The sequence below is a fragment of the Hippocampus bargibanti genome, linkage group LG08 (genome assembly GCF_051943395.1).
Source record: "Hippocampus bargibanti isolate YZ-2025 linkage group LG08, ASM5194339v1, whole genome shotgun sequence".
Taxonomy (NCBI): Eukaryota; Metazoa; Chordata; class Actinopteri; order Syngnathiformes; family Syngnathidae; genus Hippocampus; species Hippocampus bargibanti.
Genome location: NC_142741.1, coordinates 10,665,294 through 10,681,302, shown reverse-complemented (window position 1 = coordinate 10,681,302; position 16,009 = coordinate 10,665,294). Strand labels below are relative to the sequence as shown.

The window sequence follows — 16,009 nt, the reverse complement described above, 5'->3', positions numbered from 1 at the left end:
GAAACAGCATCAAGGACCAGAGTTTCCTGCGGAATGTCTTCATAGAGAAGCTGCCACCGATGATCCAACCAGTGCTGGCAACCACACCACCCGACTCAACCTTGCAGGAATTGGCCGCCCTCGCCGACAAAGTTGCAGAGGCGTACGCGGGGCAGCCTACCGTTCCTGCCATGCAGGTTCCTCCGACGCCAGGGCCGTCGACTGATGCTCTCCAACTGCTTGTTGATGAGATGCGTGCCCTGCGAACCGAAATCCGGGAACGCAGCCACAGTCAAGAATGCCGCCGTAGTCGCGGACGCGGCCCCATTCGAGAGCAGCCCAAGCTGCAACCGGAACCCATCCAGCACGGACCCAACCTGTGCTGGTACCACCAATGTAAGGGCGACCGGGCCAAATGATGCAGCAAGCCGTGCAAGAAGTCGGGAAATGGCCCACTCGCCTGGCGCCTCCACAACCAGCCACATCACTTATGTCCGCGACTGCACATCGAGAAGACCATTCATGGTGGACTCGGCTGCTGACATCAGCGTTCTGCCACCTTCTCCTGCAGAGCGCCAGAACCCCGACGCTGGATCGTCCCTGCAAGCTGCCAAGCGCACCACCATCAAGACGTATGGCCAACGGTTTCTCAACCTCGACTTGGGCCTACGTCGCTCCTTCCCTTTCATCTTCACCATTGCCGATATCCCTCACCCCATCCTTGGCGCGAACTTCCTGCACAAGATTGACCTGTCTGTCAACATCCGCAGGAAGAGGTTGACTGATGAGACGACCGGCCTGTCCGTGCACGGTAGGACGGCCAACCCTGTGCTTTTTCATCTCTTGCAAGTACCATCTCCTTCATCTACTCCATTTCTCACGCTCCTTCGACGATTCCCCGACCTGACCAACCCCAGTCAGACGACCCTACCTGCCCTCGACGTTGTTCATCACATTGTGACCACTGGTCCCGCGAAGTTTCAACACTTTCACCGCCTTGCCCCGGCGAAACAACGGATTGCTGAAGCCGAATTCAACCACATGCTTCAGCTTGGTATTATCCGTCCATCGGACAGCAAATGGGCCAAGGCAAAGGCAGGCGACTGGCGTCCCTGCGGTGACTACCGAGCGCTGAATTTCGTCACAGTTCCTGACCGCGACCCTCTTCCTCACATCCACGACGGTGTGTCCTTCCTCCACGGACAAACAGTGTTCTCCACCATCGATCTGGTAAGAGCCTACCACCAGATCCCTGTCGCCAAAGAGGATGTTTCGAAGACGGCCGTCACCAACCCATTTGGCTCGTTTGAGTTCCTCTGGATGCCATTCGGCCTCCGGAACGCCTCTCAGACTTTTCAACGCTTCATCGACTTCTGCTGTGCCTACATCGAGGACATACTCTTCGCCAGCGACTCCCAAGAATAGCACCTGCCGCACCTGGAAACGGTATTCAACCGTCTAGACGAGCACGGCCTGGTCGTCAACCCAAGGTCAAGTTCCTTGGCCACTTAGTCAATGGCAAAGGGGTACGCCCTCTACCCGGCAAGGTGCAGGCTAGCCGTAACTTTCCCACACCCGAGACGGTAACCCAATTACAACAATTCCTCGGGATGGTAAACTTCTACCGCCGGTTCATCCCAAACTGTGCTGAGGCTGCCCTGCCACTAAACTCGCTGACTGGCAACAAGAAGAAGCACGTTCCCGTCGACCTCTCCTCCGAGCAACTTAAGGCTTTTCAACGGCTGAAGGATCTCGTTGCCGATGCAACATTCCTAGCTCACTCAAGCCCCGATGGTCAGTTGTCTCTCATGGTTGACGCCTCCAAGGTTGCAATCGGTGCGGTTCTCCATGACCGCCTCAACGGTGACTCTCGACCCATCGCCTTCTTCTCCTAGGCCCTCCAGCCGGCCGAACGCCGGTACTCCACCTTTGGCCGGGAACTTCTTGGCGTCTACCTCAGCGTGAAGCACTTCCGGCACTTCATCGAGGGTAGCCGCGTCATCATCTATACCGACCACAAGCCACTCCACTCCGCCATTCCCTCGGCATCGACGAAGTACCTGGAGTGCGAAATTCGGCACTTGGATTACCTCTCGCAATTTGATCTTGAGTTTCGCCATGTCCAGGGGCCTCAAAACGAGGTCGCAGACGCCCTTTCTTGAGTTGAGATCAACGCGATCCACTTTCCAGACGGTCTTGACTACGACGAGATGGCAGCAGCCCAGGTACGAGAAGGGCTGGCTGACTATTCCAACGACCCCAATATCATCGCTGTCCCTCTCCCTAACTCTGGCTGCACAATCCTGTGCGTCCAGTCCGACGGCGGCCCCCGACCACTGGTTTCCGACTCCTTCCGGCGAAACGTGTTCGACTCTCTGCACAGTCTCTCTCATCCTGGAATTTGTGGCACGATCACGTTGCTGGCGAAAAGGTTTTCCTGGAGGGGACTGCAGAGGGACACGCGAGACTGGGTGCGCGTCTGTCTACGATGCCAACGCTCAAACGTCCAGCACCATACGAAGTGACTCGTGGTAATTTTTGACACGCCGGATGCCCGGTTCATTCACGTTCACATAGATCTTGTCGGACCCCTTCCCCTCTCCCATGGCTTCCGGTAATTGTTGACTTGCATTGACCACTTCACCCGATGGTGCGAAGCCCTTCCCTTGTCAGACTGCGGGTCCGAAGCTGTTGTCGGTGCTTTCCTCCAACACTGGGTCACCTGCGTTGGATCACAGAAGACCATCACCACCGATCGTGGAGCCCAGTTCGAGTCTGCACTATTTGGCAAGCTGTGCAAGTTTCTGGGATGTGAACGAAACCAGACGACCGCCTACCACCCAGCTGCGAACGGCATGGTTGAGTCCCTCCATCGGCAACTGTAGGCCTCCCTGATATCTTCCGACAATGCCGAACACTGGGTGGATAACCTGCCTCTGGTGTTGCTGGGCATCCGCTCCACGCTAAAGACCGACATCAACTCGACTCCAGCGGAGCTGGTATACGGCGCCAGTTTACAGCTGCCTGGTGAGCTGCTCAACCTGATCGACCCTACGACTGTCGACGTCAATGATCTGCTCACCCGCCTCCGGCAGTTTGCGCTGGCTCTGCGGGCCTGGCAGCCGCGAACATCGTACCAACCGACGCACGTGGATCCCGCACTCCTAACATGTACGCATGCCTTTCTGCAGTGTGATCGGGTGCGCAAGCCCCTCCAGCCCCGTTACGATGGCCTGTATCCCGTCCTCTCCCGCGGTGAGAAGACATTCCGGATTCAAATCAACGGCCGCGAGGATACAGTCTCCATCGACCGACTCAAACCGGCAGTCGTAGAGCACAGTCGTGCTCCCGAACACCAAGGTCGGCCACACCACCAACAACGCCCCCCAGGTCTGATCGATCTTCTTCGTGCCTGGCCTCTCCGTCACAGCACGGCTTGTTCGACTCCACGCCACGATCAAGCTCTGCGTGACACCTGCCTGGGAGATCTGACAACGCACCTACTTACAAATAAAGAGAAACATCAAGCTCTTTAGGTAAACAAAAATGCTTCCAAAGTCCGTTTTTCATTGACTGTCTTCTTCTTCTTCTTTTCCTTTCGGCTTTTCCCTTCAAGGGGTTGTGGCGTCAAAGGTGCGCACCGCGGCTTTGATGGGAAACTCAGCCTGACACTTTTCCCACGCTTGGAAAGTATAAAAGAGCAGCCGTCGCGGGACAGCGATTAGATTCATCTCAGACACAGAAACATGCGCAACTCCCAGAGACCTGCTCAACATCGGACAGAGTTTCACAGCACGACTTGCTCGACTCCACGTCACGATCAAGCTCTGCGAGACATCTGCGCGTCACTTCCCTGGGAGATTTGACAACCTCCATTCAACAAATAAAGAGATTTGACAAACTATTTAGGGTCGCCACAGCAAATCAGTGTCCTCCATCTTTAGAGGTTTGATCCGCATGTCTGTAATTTTATAAATATCAACATTAAAATAAGTGATCTAAGTTATTGCGCAATGGTCATCTCGTAACTACAGTGGTTCCCAACTTCCCATCGCGCATGATCATGCGTGTTGTTTTAAACATTATATCAGACATCACGTTCTTTTTTATCAGTATTTATAAAACCATTGACATTCTTGACGTGCAATAATGCTTTCGCAATTTGGACTTTATCCTCAAGGTTGAACGTGACACATCGTGCTAAACGTAGCCCGTAAACTCTTGTAAATTAGTTTGAGGAACCTGATTCCGAATTATAAACTGGATCATATATTCACCGCAATGAACCAACACCCTTTCCTTCCTTTCACTTTGCCCCGCCTCCCGAAAACTGATGCATTCAAAACATTTCGTTAATTACATTGATCGGCAATTGTGCATTGGTACCTTTTTAAGGAAAACGATTGCAGCGTACATGTATGCAATAATTTATTAGAATGCATTCTGACTTAATGTACCCACCTAAAGAAACATATTTTATTATTGATTAAATAGACAATAATCCAACCTTTCTTTCGATGTTTATATTTACGAGGTAGCGTAAATGCATTGTCAGTCAAATTTTGCAAGTCAACGTTTAATGGAAGAGCTGCAGCAACGATTTCGTAAGTAGCGCATCTTGTATATACTACGACCGAGTGTTTTGAAAATACTTAATTGTTTAAGAGCAATCTTAGCATGGAGCGCATGTTTTGGTTGCATCACGAAATGATGCAACTGAATGCAGGGATAGGTCAAGTCGTTAATCTCGTCTTCAACTTTACCGTTATTATTGTGTCTTGGTTGCTTTCGTTTATCAAAATGATGAAAAAGTTGCGACTCGAGATTAAAACATTCAGACCCTATTTGCATATTCCTTTAATGTTACCCATTCCTGGCACTACGGCGATTGAATGCCAGAGAAGGCTTAACGATAAAAACAGCGATGTGTAGTTGTCCAATCGTACCACACTGAATTTGGCATTTAGTTCCATTAAAGTTACAGTGGACCTAAGTATATTTAAAATGCTCCCCAAAGTCGTACATGTTGTTATTATTATTATTATTATTATTATTATTATTATTATTATTATTATTATTATTATTATTATTATTATTATTATTATTATTATTCATTATTATTATTATTATTATCATCGTTGAGTGGTTAGCACGCCAGCTTAACCATTGTAAAATTAACAAAATATGCACAGGTATCTTATGTTGCAGTCCCCTTGAAGACCACCATAGTTACAATTGCTATTTTTGTTGTGCTCTCTTTTGAGATCTCTGTGACTTCAAAAATATGCTTACCCAACTGTATTGGAATGACAGACAACTTACGTTGTGCATTTCGAGTCCAGGGTGATTTGTTTCTCTCCTGATTTTAGAGCTTGAAATAGCAATCCCTGTTGGAACACCCTTACCCATAATAACTAACAGCCACTGACTTTTTGTGGAGGTAACTGGTAAAAATAATGCAATTAAGTCCTGTAATAGTAGTTTGTTGAACAACTTTATTTAATCACATATTAAATAAACAAGTTGTAGTTTCATTGTTTATAATTAAATGTTCCTTTGTAGTTATCAACGCTCATAGATGGAATGTGGAGTCTTGTTGAATCATCTTGTGACACAGTACTTTGCCATGCATCGTCGTTGTTGCATCAAAAGATTAATGATGTTAGAATAGAACAGATTTCTGTTTACAAAATTTAGATTTTTTTGTAACAGTATGTGCTAACATCAGTAGGCAAATGCATTTATGCATTGGGTGATTAAACAGAATAATATAAGATGCAATGCTTCGTGGTTTATGGGTTTGCGTCTGACATTGTAATGTTTGACCCTTTTGAGAGCAGCACTACAGATGAATGGTTAGAATTTTTGAATTCAGGTTGGATTTTTTTTTGGTCCTTATTTTCAATACTTTGTACGTAAACATAGCAACCTTACATATTAAAAAGAAAGCAATTTCACCCTGACATTTTATGAATACCGGCATTATGCTTACTGCTGTTATCTTGCTGCGCTCAGGAAGAAGCAGAGAAAATGCATGAAAAACTCAAACTGGAGTCTCTCACAGCTGACATTTGGCCGAGAGAATGTTTTTGGTTTTCATCTCGGCACTCTCGTCCGATGTTTTGTACCAGTAATTGAGCCAAGGAGACAATCCATGATAACAATTTCTGGTGACACAGCCACACACCAATTTCAAAAAATATGTAAATATTTAAATAATGATGAGCCCATCTCACTTAAAACTGTTTCATTCAACATTAGGCTGAAATACTTGTTGGAATCTATGACTAAGACTATCATATGAATGGCAAAATGCTGATAGATGAAATGGGTTCTGCCTTTAACCAGACGTCACCGGCATGGATGAATAAATATATATTTGTACATATGAAATAATTAAATTGTAGCATGTGGTGTTCACACGACAGCCAGTTTATCAACATTCATTAGAGTATACCAGTTACATCTATTTCTTGCACAATTTGAACTTTGTTTTTAAGGTTTAATGTGACACATTCTGACATCGCATGGAAAAAGAAGTCCAAGATGGCGCCCGAGTAGGCAGCCGTCAGCAAGTGCTCTGATGAGCCTTGCTTTTTTTTGTTGTTTTTGTGTTTTCTTTTGTCACTTTGTGTTGTTGTGCGTCGTGTGGAACGGATACGGATTGTTTTTCAGCATTTTTGACCACGACATTCATCAAGGAGGAGACTGTGCTGAGCGGTTGAGCCGCCTTTTCGGCAGCATGAATATGCCAGTACTGTTTTTGAAAGGGAGGAATGTCGGTGCCATTCGACTGTCATCGCTGGACAGCTCTGGGGCCATTGTGTTTTTTTGCGCCTGTAATGGGCAGCATCTTCACAGCCCCGCTTTGTTCAGTGGAAGGTCGGTGCTGTTGGACAGTCTGCGGCTGGATGGATAAATGGCTTGAGCCCGCGATAAGAAGGAAGGAGTGTCAGCGCAGAGCGCCGATGCGTATATGGAACTGTCGCGGGATGGAATTGAAGCTCATTTATGGGGGACAGGAGATGTGAGACGATCTCTTTTCGTCAATGGATGCTACAGCTGCGTGTTTGCTTTCAACATTTAGCTTGTAGTCGACGTGCACATTCCACCATGATGTCCCTGATCCACTGGTGAAGAGACGCTTTGGTCCTCTCCTCTTTCATCTGGAACTGCTTTATGTAACAAAGAGGGTACAGAAAGTGCTTAAGAATGAATGTCTATCTATGTCTTTGTGTTGTCATGTTATTTGTTATTTAGTTTTTTTTTGTTCTTTTGACTTCAAGACGGCGCCGCGAGAGTGGCTGCCTTTCCAACAGCTCCTATGTTTTGCTTTTCTACTTTCATTTCTTTCATAACTTTGCTGCTGTGAAATGTAAATTTCTCCACTGCGAGACTAATAAAGGCAAATCCAATTCAATCCATAAACCTTTGTAATTTAGGTAATTGCAACCCTGGTCAAATGGGATGAATGAGTATAATGGCACATATAACATAAATACAGTAAAGGCTCGTTATATCGATATCGGATATATCGATAGTCCCGGTTATATCGATACTATTTCTATGCACGCACGGAGAAAATTACATGCAAACAGGGTCGGATATATCGATAGTCCCGGTTATATCGATATTTTTTCGGACTCCCTTGAATATCGATATAACGAGACTTTACTGTAATTCCAACTTGGTTTCATTCGACCACATTAAACTCTCGGAAGCACATGTTGAAAAAGCAAGATGGTCTGATGAGACCATGGCTACACTTTCTGGCCATAAGCAATGTTTGTTGTTAACACATGACCAAAAGAATATGTTATCGACAGCAAGGAATGGTTCTGGCACCATGCTGGAATTGGGATCATAAACAACCTGGAAAAAAGCATGATAGGTTCAAAGTAGCAGCCAATGTTACAGGAGAACATCAGAAATGTATTTAAGGTTAAGCAGAGACACTTTAACCCTTTCATGCACCACGAATGATCTATAATCCGATAACAATGCAGTGATGTTGTCCGCGACTGGTGTGCCATTTAAAATCCATCCATCGGACTGTCTGACCTCCGGGTCATGGAGTAAGAAGCGCGTCTGCAGAGCTCCTCGATCAACCTGAGCAACGCCATATTCATATTCATATTTTGACAAGTATTGTATTTTCAGACATTGAAGAAATGTCCAAAGCAATAAAACAATCGGTTCCACGGATTGAAACAATCCACTCGGCCGAACGAAGCAACAGCTAACTTAACAACGATCTTGCAAGAATGAACCCTTTACTGCCTGAATTATGTTGTAATTAGGATTTTTTTTCCTGTTCAGTTTTTATGGTCACTGATGCATATAATAACATACAAGTAGCTTCCTTTTTTATTATTTTCTAATAATGTAGAAAATTTGATATTGTGCCTAATTTGGCACAATCGTCATGAAAGAGCTATATTGAGTGGGTGCCTTTTTTGGAACATATGTCAAGTGCAACTTCAAAGATTAGATTTTAACCCATATGACAGCTTTTTATTAAAATAATAAAATACATAAAATACATACATAATTTACATAAAATATTTACATAAATGTTTACATAAAAATACATAGTTCCTTTACAGATAAAGAAAACTAGCTAATAACCATGGGATAATGCAAAGCAGTTCTTGTGATGATTCAAACAAAGATTTACATTGCATTGTTTTGCAGTAAATATTAGTTTTCACCGAGCATGTGCCATGTTTGCACCTGTTGCGGTTCTTTGCAACATATGGAACATGAGCTATGTTGTCAAACCGAATACTGTATCATCGGCGGCAAAAGAACCTCAATATCTTTTAGCTGCGGTTCAGCTGAACAATCGATTGAGCCGCAACACCAGATTTTTCTTGTTGCCAAATGTTAGGGTAAGGGGATAGATGTAAACCATTTATCAAAATACAATCGATGATTCTTTCCTGGTTGCATGTTTTGAGCCAAATGGAGCACAACATTTGAGGTCACTTTCAGATCGGGAACCTTGGAGTCACTGACTGGATCTATCGTTCCTGTATATGGAATGCATACATGTAGCCATCATAACCTGCCAGCACAAACAACTTGAACCCCCAGTTCATTGGTGTATTTGGTAAACACTGCTTGAGTGTAAATCCACCTTCATAGAGTACAATTTGTTCATCAATTGTCAAACGCTGTGATTTGGGTAATTCTTGAAGCTTTTATCATTGGCCTTACTTTGTGCAAGGGATCATAATTAGGGCTTCCCCGAGTTCCTTATTTTGTGTTGTCTGCTATATGCAAGTTCCTTTTTATCATTTTGTCGCAATCCCTTGACATACAGTACATTCTGCAGCACAATTAGTTAGTGGAGATAACTTTCAAGCCCAATGCATCAGTGTTTGGTCATTTTGAGATTGAGAAACAATATATAAATCCCAGCCACTTCTCAAGCCCTTCTTTGGCGAAACACAGGGGCTTATTGATGTCATTTTGCATTGCATAGAATATCGACTGTTCATCAATAATATCCATCATTTTTTCATCGTAAATCCTTTGAAAATATTTGAATAGTGATAGAAGTTCATCAATGCAACAGTCACGACTGTGTCCAATGCCAAAATGTCTTCATCAACATGGTCATCTATTTCATTCTCATCAGGATCTGGAAAGATACAGTACATGGGTATTTTAGAAAAAAAACATATGGGCACAGCAACATTCAAAAAAGCCAAAACTATACCGACCATTTGATGTCAATGCTCTTATCTTACCGTGAAATGGGCATCTCTCCTTACATTACATCACAAACAGAACTTCAGTCCTTTCAGATGCGTTATCATCTAGTCACTGTACTGTATTTGAGAATGTGAAATGCACATACGGTAGTCGGGACTATTTTGTCCACTAGGTGGCAACAAAACCTTACATGACACAAGTGGAAATGCAATCTATTACGTTCTTCAAAACAATCATTTCTACATTTTCTGATTACCAATTCTTTCTCTCAGATGATTTTACTTGACATGCCAATCTAATGTCCTCAAGGCCTTCAGAAGTAATTTTGCTGTCTTTGATTTGCCCCAAATAAAATATAGACTTTTAGCTTTTCCTGTATTTTTTTTTTCACAGAAACTTCTAAGTGTTGTACCTGCTCCTACCATGTTTCACGGTCTTTTGGAAATAGGAAGTGTTAAATTTGTACCAGACATTATGATGAAAATGTTTTAAGTTTTCTAATTTCTGTTTAGGATATACAAAAAAAAAAAAAAAAACATATGGACCTCCGTTTCAATAATTATATTGAGAATGCAAAGCTATGAGGTACAGCTATTAGTGTAAAACGCACCATTCACTTACAATTATTCGCATCGGGTATCCAGTCAGGATCAACAATATAATCATGAAACTAGCGTTAGCACGCCGAATGTTCCATCTTTTAGACACCACTTATTTTTAATATTTCTTGGTAAATAAATAAGTTAGCGTTAGTTTATGCATTTCAGTATCAAGGTAAACCTCTTCTGAATAGCTCATAAAATCGTCACAACATATACTTAGGTGATATTTGATCCATGACAATAAATAGAAGCAGCTTTGAAGATGGAGGAGCGCACGTTATGTTGCGCAAGAAGGAGATGATGTCACTGATGCTCTTAAAGGCAAAGTTGCACATAACCTGTTTTAAAGGGACATGTAACTTGTGCTGCATCAGTTCTAATCGGCACTTGAACTGCTACCTTTAAATTTCTTGATCTTCAAGCATTTATCTTTAGTGTACCGAATTTGACCCAATCGTCCGTAAAGGGTTAAGGGAGTTCCGACGTGAAAACGCCAATACGCTCACCGAAAACAAGGACGAAATTAAGACTGCCAACAACAGAATAGATGACATCGAAACGAGGATTTCGGAGACGGAGGAAAGAGTGTTGGAGCTGGAAGAAGCAAAGAAGGAGCTGCTAAAGATACAAGCTAAAATGGAAGATAAGATAATTGACCAAGAGGGACGAGCAAGACGGGACAATATAAGAATTTATGGTGTCGAGGAGGCGGCTGAGAGCAACTTTACAACAATGATAGAGTTTGTTGAACATCTTTTTAAAGAAAAGCTTGAGCTCTCTCCTAACGCCAATCTCAAGATTGAACAAGTGCATTGGGCACTTGGCCGAAAAACTCCCGCTGATTCCCCTCCGAGGTCAATAATCTTAAATTCGGCAGCAACAAAACAAAGGAGGAGATCCTGCATAAAATTTGGCACAAAAAGTATCTAGTTTAAAGAAAAGAAAATGTTTGCCGACCACGACTACGCATCAGAAACCGTGAGGAAACGACGAGAAAATGCCAAGGCAAAGAAGGTGATGCGGGAGAAAGGGACACAATTCCAGACTCCGTTTCCAGCAAAGATGAGAGTATTCTACACGGAGGAAACGTGTCTTTACAACTCGGCACACGAGGCCACAACAGATATGCTAAAGAGGGGCTTACCAGTGACTGCACACCTTCAACGAGCTGGATGGACAGAATTCAGAACCGACTGTGGCATCGACCTACAAGAGGTGAGGAACAACAATTGGACGCTCCACGTGAGAACTTTAAAATAAAACTGGCCGCTTACAGAACAGTGGAAAATGGAAAAATTCTAAAGCCAGACAACGCGACAAGATTCACAAACGCTGGACAACAAAGGGGTATTTGAACTAGAAGACAGTGGTTCTTTCTTTTTGTGTGTGGGTGTGTATTAAGATGTTTGGGCATCGGTCAAAGCATGTGGGGGTGGGTGTTAGCGCAAACAGGATGTGTATGTGTGAGTAAGAACATGTGTGTAGTCGAGTCTATGAACGCATATGGGTGTATAAAGTGAATGTATTTGCCAGCAATACATGAGCAAGTGGAAAGGTACGTAGGAGAAGATAATGTGTGGGGGAGCGGGTTTAGATATAGCTATATATGTATGTATATGTGTATATGTATGTATGTGTAGATGTATGTGTGTATATATATATGTTTTATATATATATATATGTGCGTGTGTGTGTGTAAATGTATGACTGTATGTGTGCGTATATATGTGTGTATAGCTATATTTATATGCATAGATGTGGGGATGTATGTTTAAGTATGTGTGTATATGCATGTATGCACTGCACTGCAAGAATCCAAACTAGGGCGCGGAAAATCCTACTGGACCCTCCGCACCCTGCCCACCACCTTTTCCAGGTACTCCCCTCAGGCAGGCGCTACCGATCCATGCGCACCAAATCCAGCAGACATTTAAACAGCTTCTTCCCCCAAGCCATTAACTCTTTGAACTCTTTCAACAGTAGCCAAAATGGAACTGTATAGTGCCACTTAGCAGTTTTTTTGACAACGATACTAGTGCAGCGTGTTCTACCGGAAACAAATTCCTTGTGTGTCCTACATACTTGGCAATAAAGATGATTCTGATTCTGATTCTGATTCTGATGTGTGTATGTATGCACATGTGTATGTGTGTATATGTGTAGATATGTGTATATGTGTGTATATATATATATATATATATATATATATATATATATATATATATATATATATATATATATATATATATATATAGTAAAGTCTCGTTATATCGATATTCAAGGGAGTCCGAAAAAATATCGATATAACCGGGACTATCGATATATCCGACCCTGTTTGCATGTAATTTTCTTCGTGCGTGCATAGAAATAGTATCGATATAACCGGGACTATCGATATATCCGATATCGATATAACGAGACTTTACTGTGTATATATATATATATATATATATATATATATATATATATACCCCACCAAAGATGATGAATTATTAATAATTAAGGCAACCCAGATAAATATTTTGGTCAATATCTGTAACCCATCATATAGGGCAAAGTGGAAAGACATAAAATGCCAGATATCAAGTGATATTCCATCGCAAGCAATTATTGGAGACCCCAGATTAACCAATTATCTTAAAATTGTCAACCCTTGGATCAAAACTTCAATCAAAGTGTGGCATGGAATATTAAAACAAGATAAAGACAATATCCCATTTTTACTTTTAAAATGGATTGGATTTGACTCTTATTTTATACCATACAGAACGGATGCAGGCTTTCAAAAATGGGTTGGAAAAGGGTTAAATATTTACAGAGACCTCCTTGAGGAAGGAGGGATACGGCAATTCCATGACCTGAGAAACAACTATGGACTGAGTAATCACGACTAAGACACTACTTAGAGAGAAACTTACATAAAGGATGGGTCCAACAAAGTGGTTTCGGTTTAATTAACTCTTTGAACTCTTCAACAGTAGCCAAAATGGTACTGCATAGTGCCACTTAGCAGTTTTTTTGACGACGATACTAGTGCAGCGTGTTCTACCGGAAACAAATTCCTTGTGTGTTCTACATACTTGGCAATAAAGATGATTCTGATTCTGATTCTGATTCTGATTCTGATTAAGATATTCCTATTAACATATAGTATGTCAAAACCCGGAATCAAAAATATACAAAGAGTTGCAGGAATTGGAAGGAGGAGAAATAACATATATAAACCACAAGTGGTCGGCGGAGGGAGGCATTACAATCCAACAGGAAGCTTGGGAAAGAACAATAGCACAGCAATGGAATGGTACATCTGCCCACTCTTGGAAAGAATTTCGGTGGAAGAACATTGTCAGATTTTTTTTAGAGTCCCGGCTCAAGGGCATGCGCAAGGATTAAGTACAGCTTGCTGGAGATCCTGTGGCAACAACAAAGCGTCACATTATCATGTTTTTTGGGAATGCCCGGTCATCTCCAAATACTGGAAAGAAACAAGAATGACAGTGGGTAGGATTGTGGGACAAGTGGTTCCTCCAACCTTTGAAGCCCTGTATCTGGGACTGGAATTTGATTTAATTCTTAATTCTGCCCAGAAATACATATACAACATAATGCTGTTAGCAAGCAAGAAAGCAATCACGAGGAGATGTCTAACAAAAGAACACCCAACAGTCAAAGACTGGATTAAGGTGGTGGGTGAAATGTATGAAATGGAAAAGATTACTTTCATTGTCCGAGGCGAGCGAGAGAAATTTGAGAGACTATGGGATACCTGGGAAATTTTACAGCAACCTAAGTGCTTATAAAGATATTTAAGTCAACCGATGTACCCCAATCCACTCAAGATCAAAATTGTTAATGATTGCTTTATAATTACTATTAGTCATTATTTCTTTTTGTATTACTATTATTTGTTTCTGATTTTTTTCATTATTTGTTTACTTTTCTTTCTTATATGGCACAGTGAACAGGACATTGCATCATCAGAATTGCAAGAAATGTAAAACGTCTTATTGAGAAGGTCATGTGATCTGTTTTGTTTTGATGTCTTGACCAGATGATGCTCAATGTGAGCATGTTCTCCCTTTTCTAACTGTTCTAAAAAAATCTGTCCATCCATCCATCCGATCCACTTAATCCTCACTTGGGTCGCGTATTGTGCCGTAGACCAAATTATTTCACTTTACCTATTGGAAAGTAAAATAATAAATAAATAAACTATACAGGCTAAAGGTCACATTAATGGTGTGCAATATTTTTAACTGATACATTTTTTTTCTATCACAAAATATAAATGGGTAGATTAACATTGAATTCATCCACTAGTAAAATTCACTGAACACAACAACATGCCATTTCTTCCTCACAATTTGTGACACAAATGAATCATATTGTGAGCGTAGTCACAGTATGCATTAACTCTAACGTAATGCAACAGGTAAAAAAGACCTATCCGTAGAAATAAACTTTGGAAGCCAATGTTGCATTGGTTCTTATAAAAGTATGTGGTGTTTGTGTTTGTGCCATTTTGAAAGGGTTTTTTTTCCCTTCATTTAGAAAATGGTCCAGTAAGGTCAGCATGGAAATACAATGAGTCAAAATAATCCCTGCTTGTGGAGCCATCTTCCACAAGGCATTGGTGCTCCCTGTGACCGCTACAAGCATGCCTGCTGCAGCCATGATGGGAATGTATATCTTCTGGGAGGAAGAGACAACACCACTTTGAGGGACTTTTGGAGGTATAGTGTAGGTAAGCCTAGGCCGAGCATAACCTGTACAAGTATTCAAGTAATCTGAAGGAGACATTTTATGCATTGAACGAAAACAACAACTTTTTCTTCCACATGTCAGTGACTTGTTTACATAAATAAATAAATAATATATGGAAACTGACATTCCAAGTGAAGCAAAGTCCCACTTTTCGGTCAAATGAAATTTCTTCCCTCTTAAACAGACAACAAGAGCAGCCACTGCAAGTGCCCGCTGTTGGGGTAATTCGCGATACGAAAATCTTTAAACATCGCTTTCTAATCTTTGTTTACGTTTTGGACTTCCTGATACGTCATATCCTGCCTTCCCTTACATGATGCCGCATCTACATTATGTCACATCCTATTGCGTCACACACTGTCCGGCATATAAATGCCCTCCCAGTCCGTCTCTCTCTCTCTCTCTCTCTCTCTCTCTCTCTCTTAATGCTTCCTCTTCAGCCGACACCACAATGTCTCAGCTGTCTTCAAGATTAAACTAACTTTCTGTCCAACACCTGGCTTCCTGCTGATTTAACCATCCTCTGACATCAACGCCCGCAGAAATAATGAACCAGGGACAAACGATCAAGATAAACTAATTACCCACACTGCCAAATAGTGACACATACAAAACCCAAAATAAAATGACAAAAGAATACAACACAACACATAAGACACATTCGTACAAGCATACACACTTTTACTGCAGACACATTCCTGTTTGAAGCAGTTATAGATGAAAGAAGAGTAACTGTCTTTTTACCAACAGTGTATCAAAAACATCATGCTGAAAATGTGCACACTGTTGGTTTCAAATTCTTGTTTCTCATCTGGTTCGGTGTTCAATGAAGTTCTGTGATAAAAATATCATCGAGGACGATAGATGGTGAACAACAAAACTACTTTATTCTAGTGAGACAAAAAAGTAGAGAGAACATCTCTCGTTGGAGCAGGAAGCGAGCA

General features: G+C 42.3%; 1 protein-coding gene across 9 annotated transcripts in view; it reads left to right on the top strand.

The window, feature by feature from the left end:
- Nucleotides 1-4,509: 4,509 nt before the first annotated feature.
- The window catches only part of klhdc3l (kelch domain containing 3-like), a 105,502-nt gene continuing 94,002 nt past the window's right edge, over nucleotides 4,510-16,009 (top strand). For 8 of the 9 annotated variants that reach the window (XM_089003463.1, XM_089003467.1, XM_089003466.1 and 5 more), the window contains exons 1-2: nucleotides 4,511-4,583; nucleotides 14,853-15,045. In XM_089003463.1, coding sequence (XP_088859589.1) covers nucleotides 14,886-15,045 — 160 coding nt within the window. In that variant the 5' untranslated portion in view covers nucleotides 4,511-4,583; nucleotides 14,853-14,885. Of the gene's footprint in view, nucleotides 4,584-14,852; nucleotides 15,046-16,009 lie in introns of all 9 variants that reach the window. The other variant, XM_089003461.1, reaches the window with a different exon arrangement.